We start from the raw sequence: 23,598 nt of genomic DNA on the forward strand, positions 1-23,598 counted from the left end.
TCTCAGGAGTTAAATAATTTTCAGAATTCTTTACTGACTTTTCTTGGTGTGACTGCAGAGTGAATAATAGGAGAAAACCAAATGGCTACATTGAAAAGTGTGGCTTCATAATGGCTATTATCAATGACAGAACAATAAAAAACCAGTAAATATATCTGACACTGTTCTTTCCAAACCTGCCCAGACTTACAAATCCTACATACAAACAGCAAATAAAGACACAAAGAGCAAATAACACAAATAGCAAATGAACTTCAAATGGTTTTTGAACATAATTTTTATTTAAGCATGGACTTTTAGCTTGGTTCACCCTAAAATGCAACCTTTTTGTTACGTTAATAGAGAGTTCAGGGCTACAGGGCCATTCTAACGTTGCTGGTGTTGGTACAACTTCATCAGAAGGTATGAATATGACCCGCAGGAAAAACAGTCCACAAAGAGAACACAATGAAAACATCCACTGTTTTACAAATCACTCTGTTATCACAGACACAAAATGGCACTTACTGTTAGTCAATCAGCCACAGAACACTTTAAAAGTATCTTTTAGACAAGGAAATGGGAACTCCTTTGTGGGAGATAGGGTTTTCATCCACAATTTTTTTAAGTAGAAAATATTTCAAGGTCAAGCATTTTTCTTATCCACAACAACGCTAAACCAACATACATTTTGAGGGGTATATTAAAGGAGATACAATATCTTTACAACTATCTTCATGAGTAGGTATTTCAATGAATTTTCTATAGAATATAAGTAGCCTGAAATTCAGCAGCAAAAAATATTGCAACGTAATAAGTAAATACAGTGTCAATGTGTTATATTGTAGAAGAGAATACATAAAGAACCAACAATGATAATTTAATCATATAAAACATGATACATAGCTGAAATACAGTCCACTTAAATAGCTTTGTGACCAAGAATGTTAAATACTGTACTAAATGCCATTTTAAACATAAAATCTCTTAAACTTTTGTGCTTAAACTTTTTTTTCTGTTAAACTATTTCTTATTTTCAATACTGCTACTGTAACTGATATTACAACAGATCACAATTTGCACAGATACATCAACATGAAGACATTTACTTATGAGAAATAAGTCACTTGTCATTAGTTCACAGTGTGGGAAAGTGGTATACACTTGGTCTTGAGAAGGGCTTTCAGTTAATCACTAAGTCCTTCACAGAAGTTTTCCTGATATCAGATGCAGTGCGAGATTTAAAAGAATGCGAAACAACACATCACATATTGGAAGGAAAAATAAACTTTTTGATTCTTCATGGGTATCGTCTAAGTGACCTTCGTCTTCTGTTGTAGAAGTGCCTGAGCCCATGTTGTCGTGAAAAATTCATCATGTAATTTTGTTTGCGAGTGCTGTTAAAATCAGAAAGGATAGAAGCAGGGAGGGAAAAAAGAAAGAGCATGTAAGTTCCATCACTGAAAGCACAATCTAGTCTACGCCCTAAGTTACCCTGCTGTTTTTTGGAAAATTCTCAGGGTTTATAGGCCATGCTACCATTATCACCCCAGGACAGAAGAAATAAAGGTTGACAACTGCATTCACTGCCTTTGGCCTTGAAGAAATCCCCTTCTTTTCATGAGCTCTGAACCAGAACAAATGGTAAATTCTCTTGATTAATTGCAAAAGTGGACTGCAACTGTTTTTGGATTTTTAATTTTATTCTTGAACTCTTTCTGAAAAGGCTGACTTGAATTAATTTGAGATAAAGTGTGTACTATACCTATTACCTTATTTACATACATCTTTAACAAGTAGGAAGGACAATTTGATTCTTCCAGCAACCATTGCCATTTAAAGCTTGAGAAACAAAAACAAAGGAAAAACAAACTTCTTTTCGGAATCAGCTTGATCTTCCTATTTCCTGCAGTCTCAGGGGCAAAATGAAGAAGCAATTTTTTTTTTTTCTCAGAATATCAGATTTTGCTGCCTTCCTCAAACAGTAAGCAGCTGGGGTCATGTTCTATGAACATGGCCTTATGAAGGAGACACCCTACTGAAAAAAAGATCATAAGAACACTAAGAACGTGTAAGTGAATGTTTAGATGTAAAACTATGTGCACATATCCCCCTCATGTATGAACACACACATTCATACATACATACTCAAGATTAAGCTGATAAAAATACTGAAAATGAATTTTGGGAACCTGTAAAAATATGCATGATACTGGCAGAGATAGCTATTAAAGTTCTGATATGGAAAATGTAATTTAAGTAGGATCCTTATCCATAAGATCACTGAAAAGAATCAGACTCCTTTCACACACGGACTGGAGTGACATGTTTCTATATAGCATTAAAATGTGTTTTTTAAGAGTGAGCCTCTAAGTATTTTCCAAATTCACTCAGTCTCTTGAATGCTGTCTTGTCTTAAAGTCTTTTCTTCCTTGCTTGTGTGCTTAGTTATGTCCAATTCTTTGCTACCCCATGAATTGTAGCCCTTCTAGGCAGGAATACTGGAGTGGGTTGCCATTTCCTCCTCCAGGGGATCTTCCTGACTCAGGAATCGAACCCTCGTCTCCTGTTTCTCCTGCATTGCAGGTGAATTCTTTACCACTGCACCACCTAAAATGTGCATGGAGCAGGATAATGTCATGTGATGTGATTTCACCATAAAGGTAAATATGATATGAATTTGCATTGGGTTACAGAGGAAGGAAAGAGTAATTTTGCACTGAGCAGTGTATTCTTCTGCTCAACAGACCAGATGTAAAATATGTAAAATAAAATATGCAAGGATGTAAAATATGCAAGATGTAAAATAATTGTTTTACCTAGATATTATACTAACATTTATAATATACAGAAACCTTTAAAAGAGGATTTTATAGATGTTATATCACTAGAAAATAAAATTTATAGTAAAATCTCTTGAAAAATAAAGTGAATTTTATCAGATATAGTTAATCAAAAAGCAATAGCATTTGTGCTAAAACTTGATAAAAAGACATTGCATTGATCTATAGTTTACAAAATAAAATGATAATAACTTGCAATCTGGATTTCTATCCTCTGAAAATGTTAGAAATGATAGAATGGAAACAAAATATACTCTGAAGACATTATATATAGAGAAAAAAAAATCAGGTTTTGTTTTCAGATAGCTTGACTGTCCTCCCCATTCCCTTGATGTGTTAATATTCTATGTATCAATCAAGTTGAGCAGTTTCAATGTCACAGTTGGAGGAGGAAATGAATGTATATATTATTTATTAGTGGTGAGAAGTACTACTTGCTGCCTATGTAAAGTCTAGTTATAAAAAAGAACAATGACCTAATGTATTGAACTAATCAAGTTTCAGGAGAAAGAATCCTCTCACCTCTTTAAGTCACAGAAGATTAGCCTGGAACTAGCTGTCTTCCTGCCAGCATCCTAGGACACTTCATGTGTGCTCTTTCCCTGAATTTCCCTGAGCTATTATATGACAGTGGTCCCCTAAGCTAGCCTCCTCATCCTTTCTGCTTATGAAAGAAACACCACTGAAGAGAAACCATAAATACCAAGAAAGTATCACCGAATGTGTAATTGCAAAGAAATTTGTGTAATGTGCAAAGAAAGAAAAAAAAGTCGCTCAGTCCTGTCCGACTCTTTGCGACCCCATGGACTGTAGCCTACCAGGCTCCTCCATCCATGGGATTTTCCAGGCAAGAGTACTGGAGTGGGTTGCCATTTCCTTCTCCAGGGGATGTTCCCGACCCAGGGATCAAACCCAGGTCTCCTCCATTGTAGGCAGACGCTTTACCATATGAGCTACCAGGGAAGTCCATCAAACATTGATTTTTAATCTTGTTAAAAAGGATTCCTAATCCTTTTATCTAAGTCAACTTTGCCAGCTATTTTAAGTCCTCCACACATTTCATTTTACTCTTTTTCAAGTCCTTTCATTTATTATACTTTACAGACATCTCTATTTAAACTCACCTTGAGTCCCTTCCACCTGCTTTATTGGATAATCTTCAACGCAGCTTCCTAAATTTCTACTTATTTTTCAAGTATTACATTTTTTTTTTTTCTTATTGCTCACCCCTGCCAGTAGGTTTCCACCCCTACATTGAATCCTCATACTGTTCCTTTTCTGCTTTGCATGGAGATGACTCATGTTCATATCTTGGCTCCCCTTGACTAAACTTCTCTGGGTGTAGCAGCTGTGCCCCACTCCCCTCCACCCCATACCATAGCCCTGAGCCTCCTGCCTGACCCTGAGTGGTCATGGCATGTTTGTTGAACTTTTGGTGACTTACTGATTGGATTCCTGTTGTAAATCATTACTCTTTAACTATAAGGAATAATTGCAAAGTTAAAGCAATGAAAATTATTCTGTTGTAAACACATTTAAAATATAAGGTACTCAAAGAAAATTTAAAATAGTTAAAATATCTTACATAAAAAAAAGATAAACTCAGAACACTTAGGATATTCAGTTATCTCAATGCAACCCAGATTGATGGGAAAGTGACCTCAATATATGGGAACACAGGAACATTTCATTTGAACAAAAGTTGATGTGCATGTGTGGCTTCAAAGCAACTTCTCCACATAACTACTTATTATGGACTGATTTAAATTCTACATTTTTATACTGTTTGTTGTTTAGTTTCTAACTCGTGTCCAACTCTGTGACCTCATGGACTGTATAACCCTCCAGGCTCCTCTATCTATGGGATTTCCCAGGCAAGAATACTAGAGTGAGTTGCCATTCCCTTCTCCAGATCTTTCCAACTCAGGGATCCAAGTCTGCAATGTCTCCTGCATTGCAAATGGATTCTTTACAGCTGATCCACCAGGGAAGCCTGCTTCATTTTTTATGAGTGAAAAAATAAATATTAACAGGTTGTAGATCTTTAGTACCTTGATAATAGATCCAGCTTGGGAGCTTATATTTACTTTAGGAGGCATTTTGATTCATTGGATATCCTTTAATTTTGAATAAATTTATACATCTGTAACATATCTTTAGATCCCTGCAAATGTTGATGTGCATTCAGCATTTGCAATAGATGTTTGTTATATATGGCTAATGTTTTGTAGTCACATTAGAAATGGCCACATTTTCAAAGCACACTGGAAACATTTTGTTACAAAACTAAGTATCTCTGGTGACAGAATGGAATCTAACAAAAGCAGATTTTTTCCAGTTCATAAGCTTTTGAAAATCAAGCATCAGGGGAAGCTATACCAAAGTGCTCCCTGCTTCAAGGACCATTAATAAACTCACATGGTTACTAAACACTAGTGGCTTCTAGAATATCTAATTTATGGGACTGGACATTTTTAAACCAGTTTAAAGATGTCATGCTTATTATGTCTTTTTTTTTTTTTTTTTTTGTGTGGAGCAGATCTGGGAGCCTATTTTTGGTTTTGATATATATAGATGTATGTGGTGGTTTAGTCGCTTAAGTTGCGTCCGACTCTTGCAGCCCCATGGACTGTAGCCTGCCAGGCTCCTCTGTCCATGGGGATTCTCCTGGCAAGAATAATGGAGTGGCTTGCCATTTCCTTCTCCAATATAGAGGTATAGTTATAGATAAACTAGTTATAAACTAGTTTATAAGCAAAATAATTATAGGTGTGATGGAATTTTAAGGATTTATTTCTTCACTGCAATAATATTAATATGAGAAAGTATTTTATTACAATTCCAATGAAAGCAGGTAATATTCATTCCAAGGCATTTCAACTATGGTTCCTGACTTATCAATTTGCTTGACTGAATAGAACTAGGTCCATTTAAAAATTTCTATTTTGAGGAAGCCACTGAAAGAAGCGAGAGTGATCAATGACTTCTTGGAAATGCTAACTTAAATTCCATTATTGCTGCGGGAGTTTAGGGACTTTAAATAGCATATGGAATAATAATATGCTTCCCTCATAGGAAATATGGATATTGCAAGTTTTTTCAAGAACTAGTGACTATGTTCACCTCGTATTCTTCACTGGAGCCACTATCTTAAGTTATTTATCATTATAAAAAATTAAGTGATTTGTTGTTGATTCTAAAGGAAATAGGGAAGGTGGAGACTTGATAAAAGTAATGTGAGCACATAGAAATTTAGTTATTTGTACTGTTAAGTAATTAATTTTTCATCAAAACTTATGATATAATAAGTAATGCTTTATATCAATGCAAAAATAAGAATCCAGTGACTGCCATTATTTTTCAGAGAAATACTGATGATTGTAAGATGGGAAACTGCCACTGAAACTAATCAATTAAACTGCCCTGCATAGAAGATGCTGTACATTTTACTTTCAAGGCCTTGCATTTTCAGGAGGGATATACATAAATATGGGCTCACATATCTCACAAATGTAGAGCACTTCATTTTTCTTTTCCCTACTGAATGGGGATGAGAATAGTATCTGATATTGTGTACTTTGGGGAAATGAAACTTCTAGCAGAATATGCAGATGTTTAACAAATGATAACCATTTTACCTTCTTACCTAGGCTTAAAGTATCTCCAAATGTAAACATATGTTAAAGAAGTCTTACCTAAGGATACCTAAGGCTTACCTAAGGATACCAGTCTTACCTAAGTATACTTTCTTTCCTAAGTTTTAAAGTATCCCTGCTAAGTTGCTTCAGTCGTGTCCGACTCTGTGCGACCCCATAGACGGCAGCCCACCAGGCTCTGCCGTCCCAGGGATTCTCCAGGCGAGAACACTGGAGTGGGTTGCCATTTCCTTCTCCAATGCATTAAAGTGAAAAGTGAAAGTGAAGTCTCTCAGTCGTGTTCAACTCTTAGTGACCTCATGGACTGCAGCCTACCACGCTCCTATGCCCATGGGATTTTCCGGGCAAGAGTACTGGAGTGGGTTGCCATTGCCTTCTCCAAAAGTATCCCTATTAGAGAGCAAATGTAGATACGTATTCTAAAAGGCCAATCCTTTTCTAGATCCTAAGGATAGGATCTAGAACTCACAAATATTATGAATAAATCCACTCCCTTTTGCTGGTTCATTTATTAACAGAATAGATTTGAGAAGTCTAGGCATTCTCAATCATCTCTAGCACAAGAGATCTTTTGAAAGACACCTCATTTAATCAGAGCCCATAGCTCTTGTGCACACATTTCTATTTACATTTTCCTCTCATAACAAACTTATAAACTGTTCATATTTCGAGAACGCCTAGGAAAATCCCAGGCACAGAGTCAAGCAGTCCAATGAAGGCATGCTGATTGGCACTCTGGTCTATGCTGTTTGTATACATCAGAGATTTATTACAATTTGGCTGAACACCGAGTTTACATGATACAGGTTTCAAGTGTTCCAGTATTTCTCAATATTACATATAACTTTGCTTTCACAGTTTTTTTTTTTCAATTGCAAAGGTCTTCCACAAAATTTCTCAGTTAACATAGGTAATAACAATGAAACTTAGTAAACAGTTCCCCAGAATTAGTAAGAGGACTTACCTTACTCTAGTAGAAAACCAATGACAGCAAATAATGAAATATAACACAAGTTAAAAAATGCCTTTCAACACATGCAGCACTGTGATTACTCATAAAAGTCTGATCAGGTTTAGACGCAATATACGATTTTTCATCTCTTTTGAAAATAAAAATTAAAGAAGTTATTCCTTATTCTTCTATACCTAGTATATACATATATTTAACTTTTCTATGTAATGCAACATGCAATATTTGCTCATAACCATATGTGTCAAAGTACATGTAGCTACAGTACTACATTTGGCATAAATGTTGCATATAAAGCATAAATATGAAAGTAATAGTTTAATAACTACCATAAATGTTATTATTTGATTTTTCAATTATTTACATTTTAGAAGATACTTATTCCTGAATATATTAAGGAATGGGCTTTTAGAAATAGTAAGTCCTGTATATCAAATAACACAATCAAATTTAAGGAAGGATAAATATGCTTTGCAACAAATGTAATACGTTATTCTCCATAAATCATTTGTGCCAAAAATATGACAGTATCTTGATAATGAATAGCATGAGGGAATGGCCATGATGGAACTCATATTATTAAAATCTGATAAATGCTTTTAAGACCATAGTTAGCAACATATTGGTTTTCAATTCTCAGCAAATGTGGTGATAATTCACTTTTTTGGTAACTGAATTCACAAAGGCTGACTCTTTACTGAGCAATTTGCTTTCAAGGTACACATGCAAAAATCAGCCCGCTTTATCATACACATGACAGGTTGTGACTTAAGACACATACACAGGAAATGTGATGTGTGAATGAAATGCATAGTTGGGTGAGGGAGATTCTTAGGATAGAAGGATGAGTGCCCAGGCAACAAAGGTTAAAAAAAAGGATTCTCTTTTATCCTAAGAAGACCCCACCAGCATGGATCTTGTGAGGGATCTGCCCAAATGTATTCACAAACATTTACGGAAAAACAAATATTCTACACTAGCCAATGAATTCAGAGAAATTAGGTTTCTGACACTTGATTGTCAATGACTGTGTTACGCTACATCACTCAGATTTTACAGATGAGGACTTTTTGTAAGCTAGTGAGGCTGGGAAAAAGTGATCTGTCAATTTGGTTCATCTGTTCTGTGGCAGATTAGCCAGGGCTAATCATCACGAAGTGCTTTTCATGTACAGGTTTTATTGAAAAAATCATCAGAGTGGGGAGATTACACTCTCAAACAAGCATAAGGCATAAGTGACTTCGCTTGTTAAATGCCAGAACGGTGTTTTTTATCTTTATGGTGTGGGGCTTATTCTGTATATCCATATTTATGAAACTCAAATCCTTCTGGATGGAGTATTTTAGAATTAAACTATTAAATTAAAAATATGTTCTGTATCTTGTTCATTTAGGATGCACTCCTAAACCTTGAAATATTTTCAAAAGTGCTCCATTTTTTTTTTTTCTCATCAAACTCATGTATCTTCTCACTAATACGGGCAGTACTGAGGTTAGACTCAAGATACCATGCGTGACCACGGGTTTTCTTTCTCGGAGTTTTTAGCATGTGTCCTTAGTGCACATGCAAAAGAGCTAAACTATGGTAATAAAGCTATATTAGGGCCAATCTTTACTCAGAAAAGAAAATATATTCTAAAAATGTATACCTCCAACCATTGGTTGCAAAAAACATATCAGTTGCCCTATTTGCAGTGTTCAATTAGGTAGGGCTTGTATCTCTTTAGGTATGCACCTCAGCCTCCTGTTCCTGCCACACTTAGAAAACCAACAATCTTAGTTTATATAACTGTTATTATACAAAAGTATAATTAATTAGGATGAGATTTTGAATTTAATAGGGCTTTATGGGAGTATTTCACCTATTTCTAAAAATACATCTGCTGCAGCAAAGATATAATTAGTAATATTTGTGAACTGTGACATGAACCTTGGCTGGTTTCTTTGTGTTTTATCTGCTTGAAAGACATTTGGAAAAATTATTTTATTTTTCTGAATCATCTGGAACTTTAATTTTAAGCTCATTAAATGAATGAATTAAAAAAAATTATGTAGAGCTATGGAAGGCATACTGACTAGAAATGCCTTAAAATTTTTTGTGACTCTTCTGAAAAGACATAGTTTAAAAGAATACAGTGGTATGGACATATTAAATCCTAATACAAAAGCAAAAAATCAAAAATATAGTTCTAAAAAGATAATTTCTTTGGTATTTTTAAAACAACTTATTGATTAAACTCAACTTTATGAAATATTTCTTCCTTCTGAAAAAGAAGGAAAACAAAGTAACTCCTTTAGTTTTAACAAATTTTAACATATAATAATGTATACATATGTTTATCAATATGTAAAATTTTATGGTTACATGTATAAAGTTATAATTTAAAATCATTCACTGAAAAGAAGACTCTGAATAAAACTCAAGTCATGTAATACTCTGCATGTGAGGCAATGACCTTTTCTCATTCAGAATGTTTTAGTCTCCTGAGACTCTGAGAAAATCATACAGAGTAAGAGCAGACAGGTGGCTGGTAAGTAATAAATTCTTCAAAGTACTAAAATTCTGGAGACGGAATAAAAGTAAAGTCTTTACAAATGCAGATTATTGCTCCAGAAAATACCAGAAACACTAGGTTGATTCTTGTAATAATATCACGAGAATATCATGAAGCTGGCAGCTGCTTATAAAAATTAATACCAATGCCAGGTATACCAGAAGGTTCCCTTGGGAACTGTATGATGTGAACCTTTGAGGCAGCAGGTCACCTCCAATTTGACTCCCGAGTTGTGAAGGGGTTATTTCATACCAGGGAGTATATTTGTACTTCTGACCCACCTACTCTTTAATTTTAGTCTGTGGGAAGGAACTGTGGTGATGATAAGCCTTTGAAATCCAAAATGGATAACTGCAATTGCTCGGCTGGGTGGGAGGAGAAGAAATATCTATTCAAACACATGACATGTAAGATTTGTTATATCCACCCAAGGTCAGTATTAGCACCCTGCCTTCTATTGAGGACTGTCAAATTTTGAACTTTTCATAAAAGTTGGTAATGCTTTGTCAGGGATAGGAAGCTCCATTAATGTAAACTGTCTGGGAGAGAGACTTGAAAGACAACAAGTAGTTACTAATTCTAAATCTGATTCTCAAGCAGTTTATTAGAATGAACTGAGGTGCTTTTAAAAAAGACTGATGCTCAGGTCTCACTGCAGATCAGTTTAAATCACACCATCCATAGGGATGGGTATGGGCACTGGGACACATATTGATGCTTCCAAAAGCTCTTAAGTGTATCTCATGTTCAATCAGATTGAGAAGCGCTCCTTTGAAAGGAAAGTAGCCAGGGAAGAATGGATGTAGGGTTGGTTTTTGGTTTGTCTGGATATCTTGCTCTCTCTGACCTTACCAAAAATCATTCATTTTAGAGCCCAGCTTAGTCTAGTCTCCTGGCATAAGGCAGTCTGAGGAGATCAAAATCTAAGTGAAACATCAGCCTCATTATACGGAGTCAACTGAGTCTGGACTATTACTATAAACATCAACCTTCTCATATGGAGGCAGAGCCCAGCAAGTGGTCCAAAGCAGCAGAGCGCAGTGGGAGCTTGTGTAGGGACTGGGTTGCTCTTGGATCTGGGGGTTGATATGGATGCCATGCAAGCAGGTGCCTCAGTGAAAACTAGGACAAGGACTAACTCAAGACTGAAAAATTCAGCTCATGGCTATGATTGAAAGAAAACAAATCTGGTAGGTTTCCTACCAATTAATCATTTAAATTTGCTTTCAAAATGACTGAAATCAGCCAAAGGGCTGATTTCATTTTCTATTTGGTAAACAGAATGAACATTTGAACCTATCTACCGAGAAGATTCGCCTCTCCTTGCCAACCACTTGGAGCCATCAGTCCGAACCCGCCGAGACATAAGCATTCCAGTTCTACAGGAACTAGATTGTTAGAGAAAAAGCAAGTCATCTCTCTGTGGAACAGTCAACCCAGCTAGTTGAGAGTGCTGACAACCTTATTCTATGGGAGAAACCATGGAGGGGGCACCCTTGACTTCTTAGGTGCTAGGATTAAAATCACGAGGAATCTGAAACCAAATTCTTTGTTCTGGTTTTGACCATGTCACTAAATGGAAGAATGCCCCGGGCATCTGTGGCTTGGACAGGTGTTTGTAATCAGGCACATGAACTAGTGATTCTCTGCACATCGACCAGCACAGATCCTTTTTCTTTTCAGGATGTCATTCCATTTTATAAGGCAACCCAGACTTCATGAAGGCACTGATTCCATTTACCTGGAGACTTCCGTTTGATCTCATTGAATTAATATTGTCAAACTGTTATACAAACTGTTACTTACTGAAGTTTTCTAAGGTACATTAAGTTATACTCGGGGCCTTGTAATATCACTTGTTGACTAGAGCTATAGTTTGCAGTTGTGGAAGAGTGGAAGCCAAAGTGATCCTGTAGGGGTTTCTCATCAGGAACAATTCTTACTGAATTAAGGAGCATGCCATAGCAAAGGAATTTCAAACCTTTCTGAAATGGACATGAGATGTTATATATCAGATACTCACAGCACGACCTCCACATGGTCCAAAGCCCATTGATCATGACCTGTTCCATTGTGGCGTGGCTGCCACCAGCGCAATAAAACTCCTTTCATCCGTGCCTCCCTAGGTTGCAGATAAGAAGACAGGTCAAACACTAGAAAAGAGAGAACTTTCTGGTAAATACAATAGGCTACTCTAAATCAACAGAACTTTGGGTATGGAATTTAGATTTGCTTAGGTCACAGTATTCTTCTAAGCAGCAACACATTTTATTGGCTACTCAAGGATTTGCAATCCTTCTACATTTCTCTCATTTCTTCCCCTTGTTCCACTAGGACCTGGAAGAGCTGCATCTTCAGTCAACAAATGGGATGTACCTTCTGTGTGATGGGTTAGATGCTAGACACTAGGGTACCATGCCAGGCAAAACTGACAAACCTACCTATCCTCAGCAAATTCTCAAATCAGTGTACCCAGCAAGAGATTTAAAATGTTGTCTTCTAAAGGACTAGAAACACATTACTGGGAGGGAAATATGCACAAAGCACCTTGGTATTTAATTGTTTTTCTCTGTTCCCTCTTGCTCTTATTCCTGGCTCCAAGTTTTGTCAGTTGTCCCAACAGGAAACAGTAACACAACTTTGGATATCTGGATTAGTTAGTCTTGGTTCTGCCACCACTGACTTTGTGGTGTTTGTTCAAATAACTTCATCACACACTGTTGATTTTCCTTTCTGGGCACTTACAGGGGGACGTTATAGGACACCCTCTGAGCTTGGGTGAAGTCCTTTGGCTGGTGCTGTGCGATGACATGCCAGGTGATCCCATTGTTGACACTGTACTGCAGCAGCACGGCCTTGTCCACGGCGTGGGGGCCACTCAGGTCACTGTTGCAGCTGTCTGTCTGTGATGTGCTCCCAATTTGCAAAACAAACATGATTTTGCTGAAAAAAAAAAAAAAAACAAACAAACCACAGGAGAATTCATTTTTAAACAAAAGTCAGGTAGTATTCAAGGAGTTATACTTTATTTTTTTTATCTTTCTTGTTTCTAAGTTCTGTAATTTTCAAGTTCATAATATGGTAAAAATAGAAGCATCCAGTCTTATGACTAAGTCATATAAATAACAAAATTTATTTATACTATCTTTTACATCATACATATGAAAAATAAGCTTGGAAGGCTGGTGTTCTACACAGAGAAAACAATTCTGACTTTCAAAGATCTTTTTTCTTCCTTTGATGTTAGAAATCTTTTTAGAACATTTCTCCTGAAACACCTTCTGTTTTCTTCAAGGTGATATCAGCCAAATAGGCAGCTGAGGACATGGAAGAGAAAAGAAATAAAGCCATACTATTTACTCTATATGCTTTTTATGATGGAGAAGGAAAGAATGGCTTTACTTCTTGGCCAGGCAAAGGGAGAACACAATAGGCTAGTGACTCAAGAACTGTGCCTCTATGCTATATGCTTTTTATAAATAGCTTCAAGCTGAACAGAATCTGGACAAGGATAAATCATGTTTATTTTAGGAAAAGATGTTTGGAGATCAGAGAAGAGGGAAAACTGAGTTAGACATGCAGGCTCTGGACCATGTCTGCTGTTGTGTTTGATGTGCTTCTCACAGGCATCCTTGCCCTTAGAAGATATAGTTTTTAAACACAGGAAATCTATCTTTATAAGATTCCTAAAGTGATTAATAAAATTCCTGAGTGATTAACAGAGTGATTAATAGGTGGTCAAATAAACTGCTAGACTTAAACCTGTAAATGCACTAATCAATTTAAAGCAAAGTTACTTGTATGGCAGACAAAAAGCTGTGTTTGCTCTGGCTTAGGGGCAGAGCTGGAAGGGCAGGTGGGGAAAAAAATTCAACCCTCCTGGGTCTCTTTTCCTTTGTCTTCTCTATTCTACATTAGCATGCAGTTCCTAAACTGTGTGAACTTTTAAAGTTCCCATTTATCCAACCATCAATCTTCCATTTCCATTTGTAGCTACATATGCTAAAAATGTAGAAGGAGATGGCAACCTACTCCAGTGTTATTGCCTGGAGAATCCCAGGGACGGGGGAGCCTGGTGGGCTGCTGTCTATGGGGTCGCACAGAGTCGGACACAACTGAAGCGACTTAGCAGCAGCAGCAGCATGCTAAATATGGAGAAGGCAACGGCACCCCACTCCAGTACTCTTGCCTGGAAAATTCCATGGACGGAGGAGCCTGGTGGGCTGCAGTCCATGGGGTGGCTAAGAGTCGGACACGACTGAGCGACTTCACTTTCACTTTTCACTTTCATGCATTGGAGAAGGAAATGGCAACTCACTCTAATGTTCTTGCCTGGAAAATTCCAGGGACGGGGGAGCCTGGTGGGCTGCCGTCTATGGGTTGCACAGGGTCGGACATGACTGAAGTAACTTAGCAGTAGCAGCATGCTAAACATAGGACTATGTATGCTTCATTACTATAAATCTTCACACTCATATTTGTATTTACGTGGTTGCATATGGTCCACATTAAATTATCTATATAGATTATTCATAACCAATTATTTACTTTTTCAACTTTATTGATATACAACTGACCTATAGCACTGTGTTACTGTGATACACTTCTCTATTTTTTATATTTGGCCATTTCTCTAAGCTTATGCCTATGTTACCACCACTCACAAGGTAACTCTATACTAAATTTAAGCAAATCATAATTCTGAGTTGTGAAAACATATACTTTCTCATACCAAATTCAGCTGATATTAAGTTTCTGCTGCTTAGTGACACCTGTGCCATGAAATTCATGATCATATCTAACAATGGACAGTGATGTGCTTGTGACTGATTCTGTATCTGAACTACAACACAGGAGTTTTTTTACCTTGCTCGAGTGAGATCCAGAGGTTTGGTGGCCGCTTGCCTTATCTGACAGCCATTAAAATAGAGCGAGTCCCCATGGGCATAGGGTGCCAGCTGCCCACAGCCACTTCCTATCACTCCACCTTGAATAGTTTCCCAGTTTGCCTCAGTGACTCTTGCCGACTCAAAATTATCTTTAATGTAACTGGGAAGGTCATGACTGAAAATAGAGCAGTCATCGCCTAGAGGGAAATGAATAGTTGCAAAAATTAGCTGGAACAAGCAGAATCATCAAAGATTATGAACAAGCATTCAATTTCACATTTAATCCGATCAATGTCAGATTTACTTGTAAGAATGACAAAATACCAAGCAGATATAGATTCCTAGAGATAAATATTTCTCTTTTATTTCAGCAATTATTGGCTTATGTTGCTAAAAAGTCATATTATCTTTGAGTTGATATTTACTAAAATAGGTAGGTGCTAATGTACTTAGTACTGGTGTAAGCCCATTGTTAAAAAAACACAGCGTCTGGCTGGGCTTGCATGGTTACCAGCCATGGGTCTTAGAAGGGAGCTCTCACCCTGGCATGAGAGGCAACATAATTTATTTTTCCCTAGCATGATAAGAAAATAGCAGGAAAGAAGTCATGTTCTTGTTCTCCCTCTAGCTCTCATAGTTGATTCTTGAGAACAGAGTCTATATTTTATTCATTGTTGGATTCTAGTACCTAGCATAATACTGAGTACATACAAAATATTCCACAATGAAGTTGGAATAAATACAGGAATGATAAACTGGAAGTGTTTCTCAGAGATAACAGAGCTGCAATACAGGCATTTAAGGAAGGCACTACTTTAGCAAATGTGTATGTCTCTACATTTTTTCCTTGACTGGAAAAGCACAACTTTTCTCAATGTCTAAAATAACTCAAAATCAAAAGCTCACAGTTCTGCTGGATCAGAGAAAAAGGCAAATTCTAGACACCCAGGACTCCTAGTGAGACAGCTGAGTTGTTCATTTGCCTAAAAGTTCAAATTCTCTAGCTAACACATGGACAGATCCAGCTGGTCTCAGCAATAAGACGACCAGGGGAAGAAGACAGCGGCTAAGAATTTCTAACATCAGAGATGTGCAGCAGTCTACATTTATCATACTCATTTCATTTGGAGGCAAGGAAATAGCATCCATCAAGAAAGCTAAGTAGATTCTACTCCAGAGTCCAAATCTATGGGTTCTTGCATTGTACACTTGGGAGAAGCTAATTCTGATCCTCTTTGGATAAATCTCTCATCTCTGAGAGACATAGAGACTGACTGGAAAGAACTACCTGGGGTTCTGGTCTTCTTTCCGACATGTACTATTAGGGAAGTCACTTATGCTCCCCTCAGTGTCTTTACCTATAAAGCGATAACCGTGACATTAACCATAGTTAATTTATGGGGGTGGGTATCATAAGTACTAAATGACTCTGCTGAATGCATGGGAGGATACTTGTGTAAACAGTAAAGCATAAGGCAATGTAAAGGTTCAGTAAAAAAAAGTTTACTGTGCATTGCTCTTTGTCAAGAATTAGGCTCTGAGGATGTAATAGTAATTGGATACAGTGAACTTTGTAACATAGAGGCTGAAACCTGTGAGAAACATTTCATCAAAGGAAAGCAGGGCTGCAGGCTTTCAAACAGGACTGACAAAGCAACCTCCTGGGATCTCAGCAGTTGAGTAGATACTTTGCCCCAAATGCATCGTCAGCCTCTAGAAACTCAAGCAGTAAAAGTGTATTTTTTGAGTTATGAAGGTTTTTCTGTATGTGTATGTGACGAAGAGACCTGGGAAACAGAACATTTTGAATTGTCAGCTCCATCTTGGGAGGCCAGGGGCTGCTGCCCCTGGGAGAGGCCGAGGAAGAAAGAATATTGGTCCAGTGTCTGGGGACAGGCAGCCAGGCAGGGAAGGAGAGAGGCCCAGAGCAAAAATCAAGTGTGGAAGGTACAGGCTGGGGCAAGGACTCATGTGGAAGTTGGAGAATGTAAGGTACTATAGAATATCTTAGTGGGGTGGATAAAATCTGCATTTTAAAAAATTCAAGGAATATAGCATAAAATTATCCTTCATAATTCATCCCCGAGGTAAATAAGTCATGATCAAAGAGTGCATCATCTATCTCAAATCCCTCAGGCCAGAGTTTCTATCCATTCCCTAGTGGCCTTTGCACACATGTTGAGATGAGGAGAACCCTATAGTCTCCTGGGTCAAGAACAACAAAACAGGATTCTGACCTTGGAAACTTTCATCGCAGATGCAGACGGCACCGGTGGTGCAGTATCCGTGCCCACTGCAGAGCTTGGGGCAAGCCTCTCCGATGTACACGTGATCGATTGCCCAGCTCTGCTTCTCTGTTTCTTCGCCCTTCTGGATCCAGCGGAACTGTGTTGCACTGAAAGCAGAAGGGATTCAGGAGGCTGTTATTGCCCATGGGTGTGTCCAGCCTCTAGTCTCTGGAGATAGGGGCTATTTCCAAGAAAAGGGCTTCTAAAACTTTCCCCCAAAGCATCCAATTGGCAGAAGTGAGTGAACTTGTACCCCTCAGATTCTGGAAGTAAACCCACAAAATTCCTCAAAAATTTATGTATATTTCCTGTTCTATTCCATAATAAGCCCATATCCATTTTTCCTACAGTGGTGTGTCATTTGCAAATCTTTGGGGAAAATAAATGCTACTCTAGGAAGACTGTGCTCTGTTATATTTACCCTGCAATTCAATATAACCCGATCAGCCTGGCACACCCCAGTGGGCACTGGTTGTGGGGGGAACAGCAGAGCCTCTGGGAGCATCGAACACTGGGGCAGTTGTGGTGCCAAGTCCAAGTCCTGGGACGTTTTTCACTCAAGGGCTGTGACTGAGATTGGTGTGTGCTGTGGTATTTAATTAAAAGAAAATTTGAGGTCTGTGAATTGTTTACAAAGAAGAATCCTATTTCTTATGGGCACATGGAGTTTCCATTTAGGGGCATGGGACAGTGAGAAGAGCGGGGAGATGAGGAGAGAGGGGACTAGGGCTATAACTAAAAGTCTAGACTCCTTTTATCAGTTGCTGTCGAGTCACTGTATGAGCTCTGCAGAGACTCACAGGTCATCCACACAGTTTACCTAAGTATGCAGCCTACCTGGAGGAGACATGATCAGGCAGCTGGATGGTGATTCTCTTCCAGCTGGAGCTGTTGACAGCATTGTAGATGGTGGCTTCATGGAACTGGAAGGGGGAGCAGCCAATGCTGTTTGAAGAGGAAGGAAGGCATTGGGTCTGAACGAGCTGCCAGGAATCGGACCTGCAAAAACCAGAGAGGCTGCATTAGATAGCTCTTCAGAGGCTGCAGTAGACATCTGTCTCATGTCAAGGTAATGCTTAATGATTGGGTTAAATTAAGAAATTTTAATATAAATTTCATATGTACATATATATAATTACATATAATAAAAAGAAAAATTGAAAATTATTTCAAATAAAATATACCCTAACTCTTTATAAGCACATTAACATAGTTACAGATGACAGAATAAAATAATAGCAGGTACAGAGCTGACTCTAGTGGCTTCTTCTCCCTGATATTGCTACAAGAACTATACCTGGAGTTGACTGACAAAATTCTCTGTCTACCCAAACTTTGTTGCTGCTGCTACTGCTGCTGCTAAGTCGATTCAGTCGTGTCCGACTCTGTGCGACCCCATAGAGGCAGCCCACCAGGCTCCCCCATCCCTGGGATTCTCCAGGCAAGAACACTGGAGTGGGGTGCCATTTCCTTCTCCAATGCATGAAAGTGAGAAGTGAAAGTGAAGTTGCTCAGTCGTATCTGACTCCCAGCGACCCCATGGACTGCAGCCTACCAGGCTCCTCCATCCGTGGGATTTTCCAGGCAAGAGTACTGGAGTGGGGTGCCATTGCCTTCTTTACTATAATTCATTTTTCAAAGTGGTGGTGGGAGGCAGGCCTACAGACACCCTAAAGAGGTAACTGCACTAAGTCAGACTTATAGTCAACAGTGCTACTATGCTTTAGGGGATGTGACTTTAGCTAAAGCATAATCAGATCTTTCACTGATTTATATTTTTATTAGGGTTGGTTGAAAACAAACAACATAAATAAAAAAGAGTTCTACTTTGAGGACAAATATAGTGTCTTAGTTTAAAATACAAAATCTGTTGGCTGCAGCCTAGCATGAAATTGATTTTTCTTGGTTTGAAGGAAAAATTGAAAATAAGATACATTGTGAATTTTATACAAATAACATTTTTACATGCATACAATTAACTGCCACTTCTAATACATAAGAATGCTTCCCTGTAAGCAGTTGCCTTAAAAACAGACAACCATTTGAATTGTATATACACATTTGGAGGAAATGTAAAAAGTGATTTCACAAACCTTGCATCCTTAGTGTATTCCAACATTACGGAATGAAGGTCACCACAAGAAGTGGCTTCACAACCCACCACAATCTAAAACAAACAGATAATTGATATGTGTCAGCAAGATTAAATAATGCCTATCATTAACAAGAACTCCCATCTCTCCTCATTATGACTATATAAGTAACCAAGAAGTATTTGGAGAAGCTTTTACAGAGCAGCCTGCCAGACACCAAGAAGGCGTTCTTTTGAGTTTTGTACAAGTCATACCATTTTGCAAGGAGATGAGAATTAAGGTTAAAAATTACTATTTATATTTACCTAATTAGTAATAACATACTAATTGTAAATTTGGGGAAGATAAATTGGTCAAAAGGAAAGTAGTATTAGGAGAACTAATGGAAAGAAACAAAGTATCACTGGTTCAAGATAGTTTCATTCATTTACTAACTTCCTTGATGCTACCATTACATTTTTATATGTAATTAAAAATAGTAATTTTTAATTACTTAATATTTATTCCTAGTTTTTTCCACTTCCATGTAGATAAAAGTATTCCATATCATGTGCAATTAAATGCTTGAATCATCGACAGTGCATAAATGCTATAAAGACTTGGTGATTCAAATTTAAGTTCTAATCATCTGCTCAATGAACAAGTCCTATTTCAGTGCTGACACTAGGGAAGGTTGGTGCTATAAACTTCATACTATATGCTTATCCATAAACAACTGTGGTTTCAGAGAGAGAATACAAAGTGTATTCCAGCAGTGGAAATGGAAACCAGAAAAAAATAAAATGCTTTGGTGCTTCATAGGAAGGAGAGGTTGAATTTGATTAAGTGGGTGAGAAAATAATTCTTCAGAAGTTGGAGAGCTGAATTATTCCAACTACAAACAGAAATAATAATTATGTGATGTGATACAGGTGCTAACTACCACTTTTGTGGCAACTGTATTATAATATATAAATGTATCAAATCAACATGCTGTATGACTTAAATTTACACATTGCCATATGTCAAATATATTTCAATTAAAAAAAGAAAAGAATTCATCAATGAGCAGTAGAATGATGTATCAAAGCTATGCTTTGTAAGGATCAATCTGTGCTGCTGAAGACATGTGAAGTGGAGAGAGATTAGACAGGAAAAGACTACTCAGTGGACTACTGATTTAATGAGGCCCAGAATGAAGGTGGTAACCGTGCAGAGAGGAGATGGGATGGGTGTCAGGAATACAGGGAATTAGAATTAAAAGGATGGAGTAACTAATTAGACGTGAAAAATGATAAATCAAAGACTAAATTAAAATTTAGAGCTGGTGAATAAGTGAGAGGCAATGCCATCAAGAGAAATAGGAAAATCAGAGAGAGGAGTTGGCAGAAGTGGGAAGATAGGAAGTTCAACTCAACATGTTGAGTTGAGGTGCCAATAATTCAAATGTGTAGAAAAGTATACAGGCTATTAAAAGTACTGAATTAAATGTTGATGAGCCAGTCAAGGTTGGATATGCAAATTTTAGAGTTGCCCTTAAAGATATGATACTTGAAGCCAGAGGATGAATGAAGTTCTCAATAGTGAGAATGTCTATGAAGAGAGAGGAAAGCCTGGGAGAAGTACTAAGAAATGCTGATATTTAGAGGGTTGAGGGAAGAAGAGCCAAAAAGGAGATAGACGTAACTATTAAGAAGGTAAGAGGAGAAGCAGCAGAGAACCCAGAAGCTGAGGGGAAAGAGAATTTCACCAGCTGGAGAAGACAAGAACGAGTGTGCCAAATAGTACAGAGAAAACGAAAAACGAGGAAAGTTGCATGTGGTGTTCAGAAAGTCTATGGTGACTTTAAAGTTGTAGATTTAGTGACACTTCAATTTTTAAATTTCTGGAGACAAGTTTTTTTTTTTTTTTTTTTCTTTTTTAAAAGGAACAAATTGACTTGGCTAGAGAAGAAAATGTCAGTCTCTTCAGTTCTGTGGTGGTGCATGTGGTGTTCAGAAAGTCTATGGTGACTTTAAAGTTGTAGATTTAGTGACACTTCAATTTTTAAATTTCTGGGGACAAGTTTTTTTTTTTTTTTAAAGGAACAAATTGACTTGGCTAGAGAAGAAAATGTCAGTCTCTTCAGTTCTGGGTTGACAGAAGCAACAAAAGAGGAGGCCCCAACCAACTTAATCAAAAATATGAGTGTGATGCAGGCCTGGGAGAGGAAAAGCCCGAGAGGAAAAGCCTTCACTCTTAAAGGACGTGGCTTGGAATTAGGGGTAGTGTAACACTGGATGTGATTTTGAGTGTCCTTCATGTCACTAAGGTAAGGATAGTTCTGAGGGGGTGGTAGCATTTGGGGGGACTTGCCTCACCCTCCAGTCTCTGAAGGAGAGTTTAATACAAAGCTGAGGAAAACAGAAAATTTGCCTTTTTTCTTCAACTTGGGAATTCTTCTTCTTACAAAACTGAAACCCTATACATATTAACTCCCCATTTCCCCCTTCTCCCAGCTACGAACACATTTTTATTTATGCTAATAAGGATTCTTTCTGTTAACCGTCATTGTAGCACATCTTTTTAAATAAGGGCATTAGAACAACTGATCTGTCTCTTTAAAATGATCCAGTAATAAACTGCATTTCTGTAATGTCCCTTTTTAGTGTTTTCTGCAATAAGACATTAATCGATAGTGCTTTATCTTTCTCTCTAATTTGTCTACTAATTACCTCCTATGCCTTCTCTTTCATTTTTCTATATAAGTAAAATATGCATTTATTAATAAGAAGTGAGAGTCCTTTTAAAATCTTTGAGGATTTGGGAGGTTTCGATTGGGCTAATGTACAGGTTTGTTGTTTGGAAGTCAGAGAGAAAAGAAAAATGGAAAGATAATGAAAAAGGACATATAAAGAAGCAAAGCTTGATGTATGAAATAGGCATAAAGAGAAAGTGGTAGAGAAATTACTGGGAGAGAGAGACAGAAAGGGATAGAGACAAAGAAAGAGACAGACAGAGGCGCCTACTTGAGATTTTTATTTCCAAGGTTTGTAAAAGTGAAGTCAAGATTACATATCTGAGATATAATACAGTTGCATGTCTTTCTATGTCTCAATATATCTGTGTTCAAATAATCCTATAAGATAAAGACCTTTGTGAAAGATAACTATTTTTTATTCATAAAATAAAGTCTCTTATAATGAATGAAATCAATCATTTCCTTATAGTTGTTCAAATAAGCTTTCTCTCTGTACTCCCTCCCCCAAATGTAACACCATACTGCCTGGAGGAGCCGCTTCCCCTTACTTTAAACTGCATCATATATCCTGGCTGTATAATGAGTTCTCTGGAGGAGAGTGCATTGTGAGTCTTGTCCTTCTTTTTATTTGGCCAGTAGAGGTGGAAGGATGGATTGCCACAGAATCCTGCTGTCCTCACTGCATTAGGATAAAAACTCCAGTTTTCTTCATGGGAGGTGCCTTCTGTTAAGATAAATTGGAAGTAATATGGCATGTTATTCTCTTAAATTAATTGGTTTATTGTTGAACTACTTGAATGTCTATGCTCTAGCTCTTTGCTTACCCTTTAAGATTGATTTTTATTTTCTTTAATTGGTATAATATATATATAGCAATCAAATCTAGAAAAGATTATTAAATGCTAGTAAACAATTACCCAACTTTTAAAATATAATTGCTAGTCTGGGTAACTTTTACCATTGCAAGATTTTTCCTGGAATACTTTCAAACCAATAAAACATGTATCTCTGCGTATAGAAATTCTTAAAGAAACTGAAATTATTTGGGGCTGCTGAAATTTCAAATTATATTTAGAGCAAGACATTTTGTCTTTAATGGGATTTATTAAATTCTTTGTTGACATTTCAACAAGCAGTCAACCTTGAAGATGTATAAACTATTAGGCAAAATAATAGCTAACATTCATTGATCAGTAAATATACGGTAGGCACTCATCTAAATGCTTTTCATGTAGTAATTCATGTAAAGACATAAGCAGACAAAAGATACACAGGGAAGATTGCTCAATGTCTTGTTTCTTACCATCATCAAAAGTGTCAACCAGCTGACTGGGATTGATTTCTGCTCCGCCAATCAAAATATTGTCTAGTGCCCACTGAGCACGCTCTACCCCGGAGACCACAAGTCCATTGCTGATCACAAAAGGCTGCCACCAGCGGAGTCGAGTTGTGTTGGTAAGAGCCTCCTCGGGAAGAAGTATGTAGTCATGTCTGACTGAAATGTATTTCTGATAATCCATCTCATGGAGCAAAGTCCAAGTAATTCCTATAAAACAAATATACCAACATAGTAACATACTGGAAAAAACACAACAAACCACCAATAT

The 23,598-nt window shown here is 37.4% G+C and overlaps 1 protein-coding gene across 2 annotated transcripts in view; it reads right to left on the reverse strand.

Annotated features, from left to right (window-relative positions):
- Positions 1-259: 259 nt before the first annotated feature.
- RELN (reelin) overlaps positions 260-23,598 on the reverse strand; it is a 558,072-nt gene continuing 534,733 nt past the window's right edge. For both annotated transcript variants that reach the window (XM_070787714.1, XM_070787715.1), the window contains 9 exons: positions 23,295-23,537; positions 22,540-22,715; positions 19,273-19,346; positions 18,017-18,178; positions 17,129-17,286; positions 14,869-15,088; positions 12,748-12,945; positions 12,026-12,124; positions 260-1,376 (listed from right to left, as the gene is read on the reverse strand). In XM_070787714.1, coding sequence (XP_070643815.1) covers positions 1,280-1,376; positions 12,026-12,124; positions 12,748-12,945; positions 14,869-15,088; positions 17,129-17,286; positions 18,017-18,178; positions 19,273-19,346; positions 22,540-22,715; positions 23,295-23,537 — 1,427 coding nt within the window. In that variant the 3' untranslated portion in view covers positions 260-1,279. The remainder of the gene's footprint in view (positions 1,377-12,025; positions 12,125-12,747; positions 12,946-14,868; positions 15,089-17,128; positions 17,287-18,016; positions 18,179-19,272; positions 19,347-22,539; positions 22,716-23,294; positions 23,538-23,598) is intronic.

Source organism: Bos indicus, chromosome 4, assembly GCF_029378745.1.
Source record: "Bos indicus isolate NIAB-ARS_2022 breed Sahiwal x Tharparkar chromosome 4, NIAB-ARS_B.indTharparkar_mat_pri_1.0, whole genome shotgun sequence".
NCBI lineage: Eukaryota > Metazoa > Chordata > Mammalia > Artiodactyla > Bovidae > Bos > Bos indicus.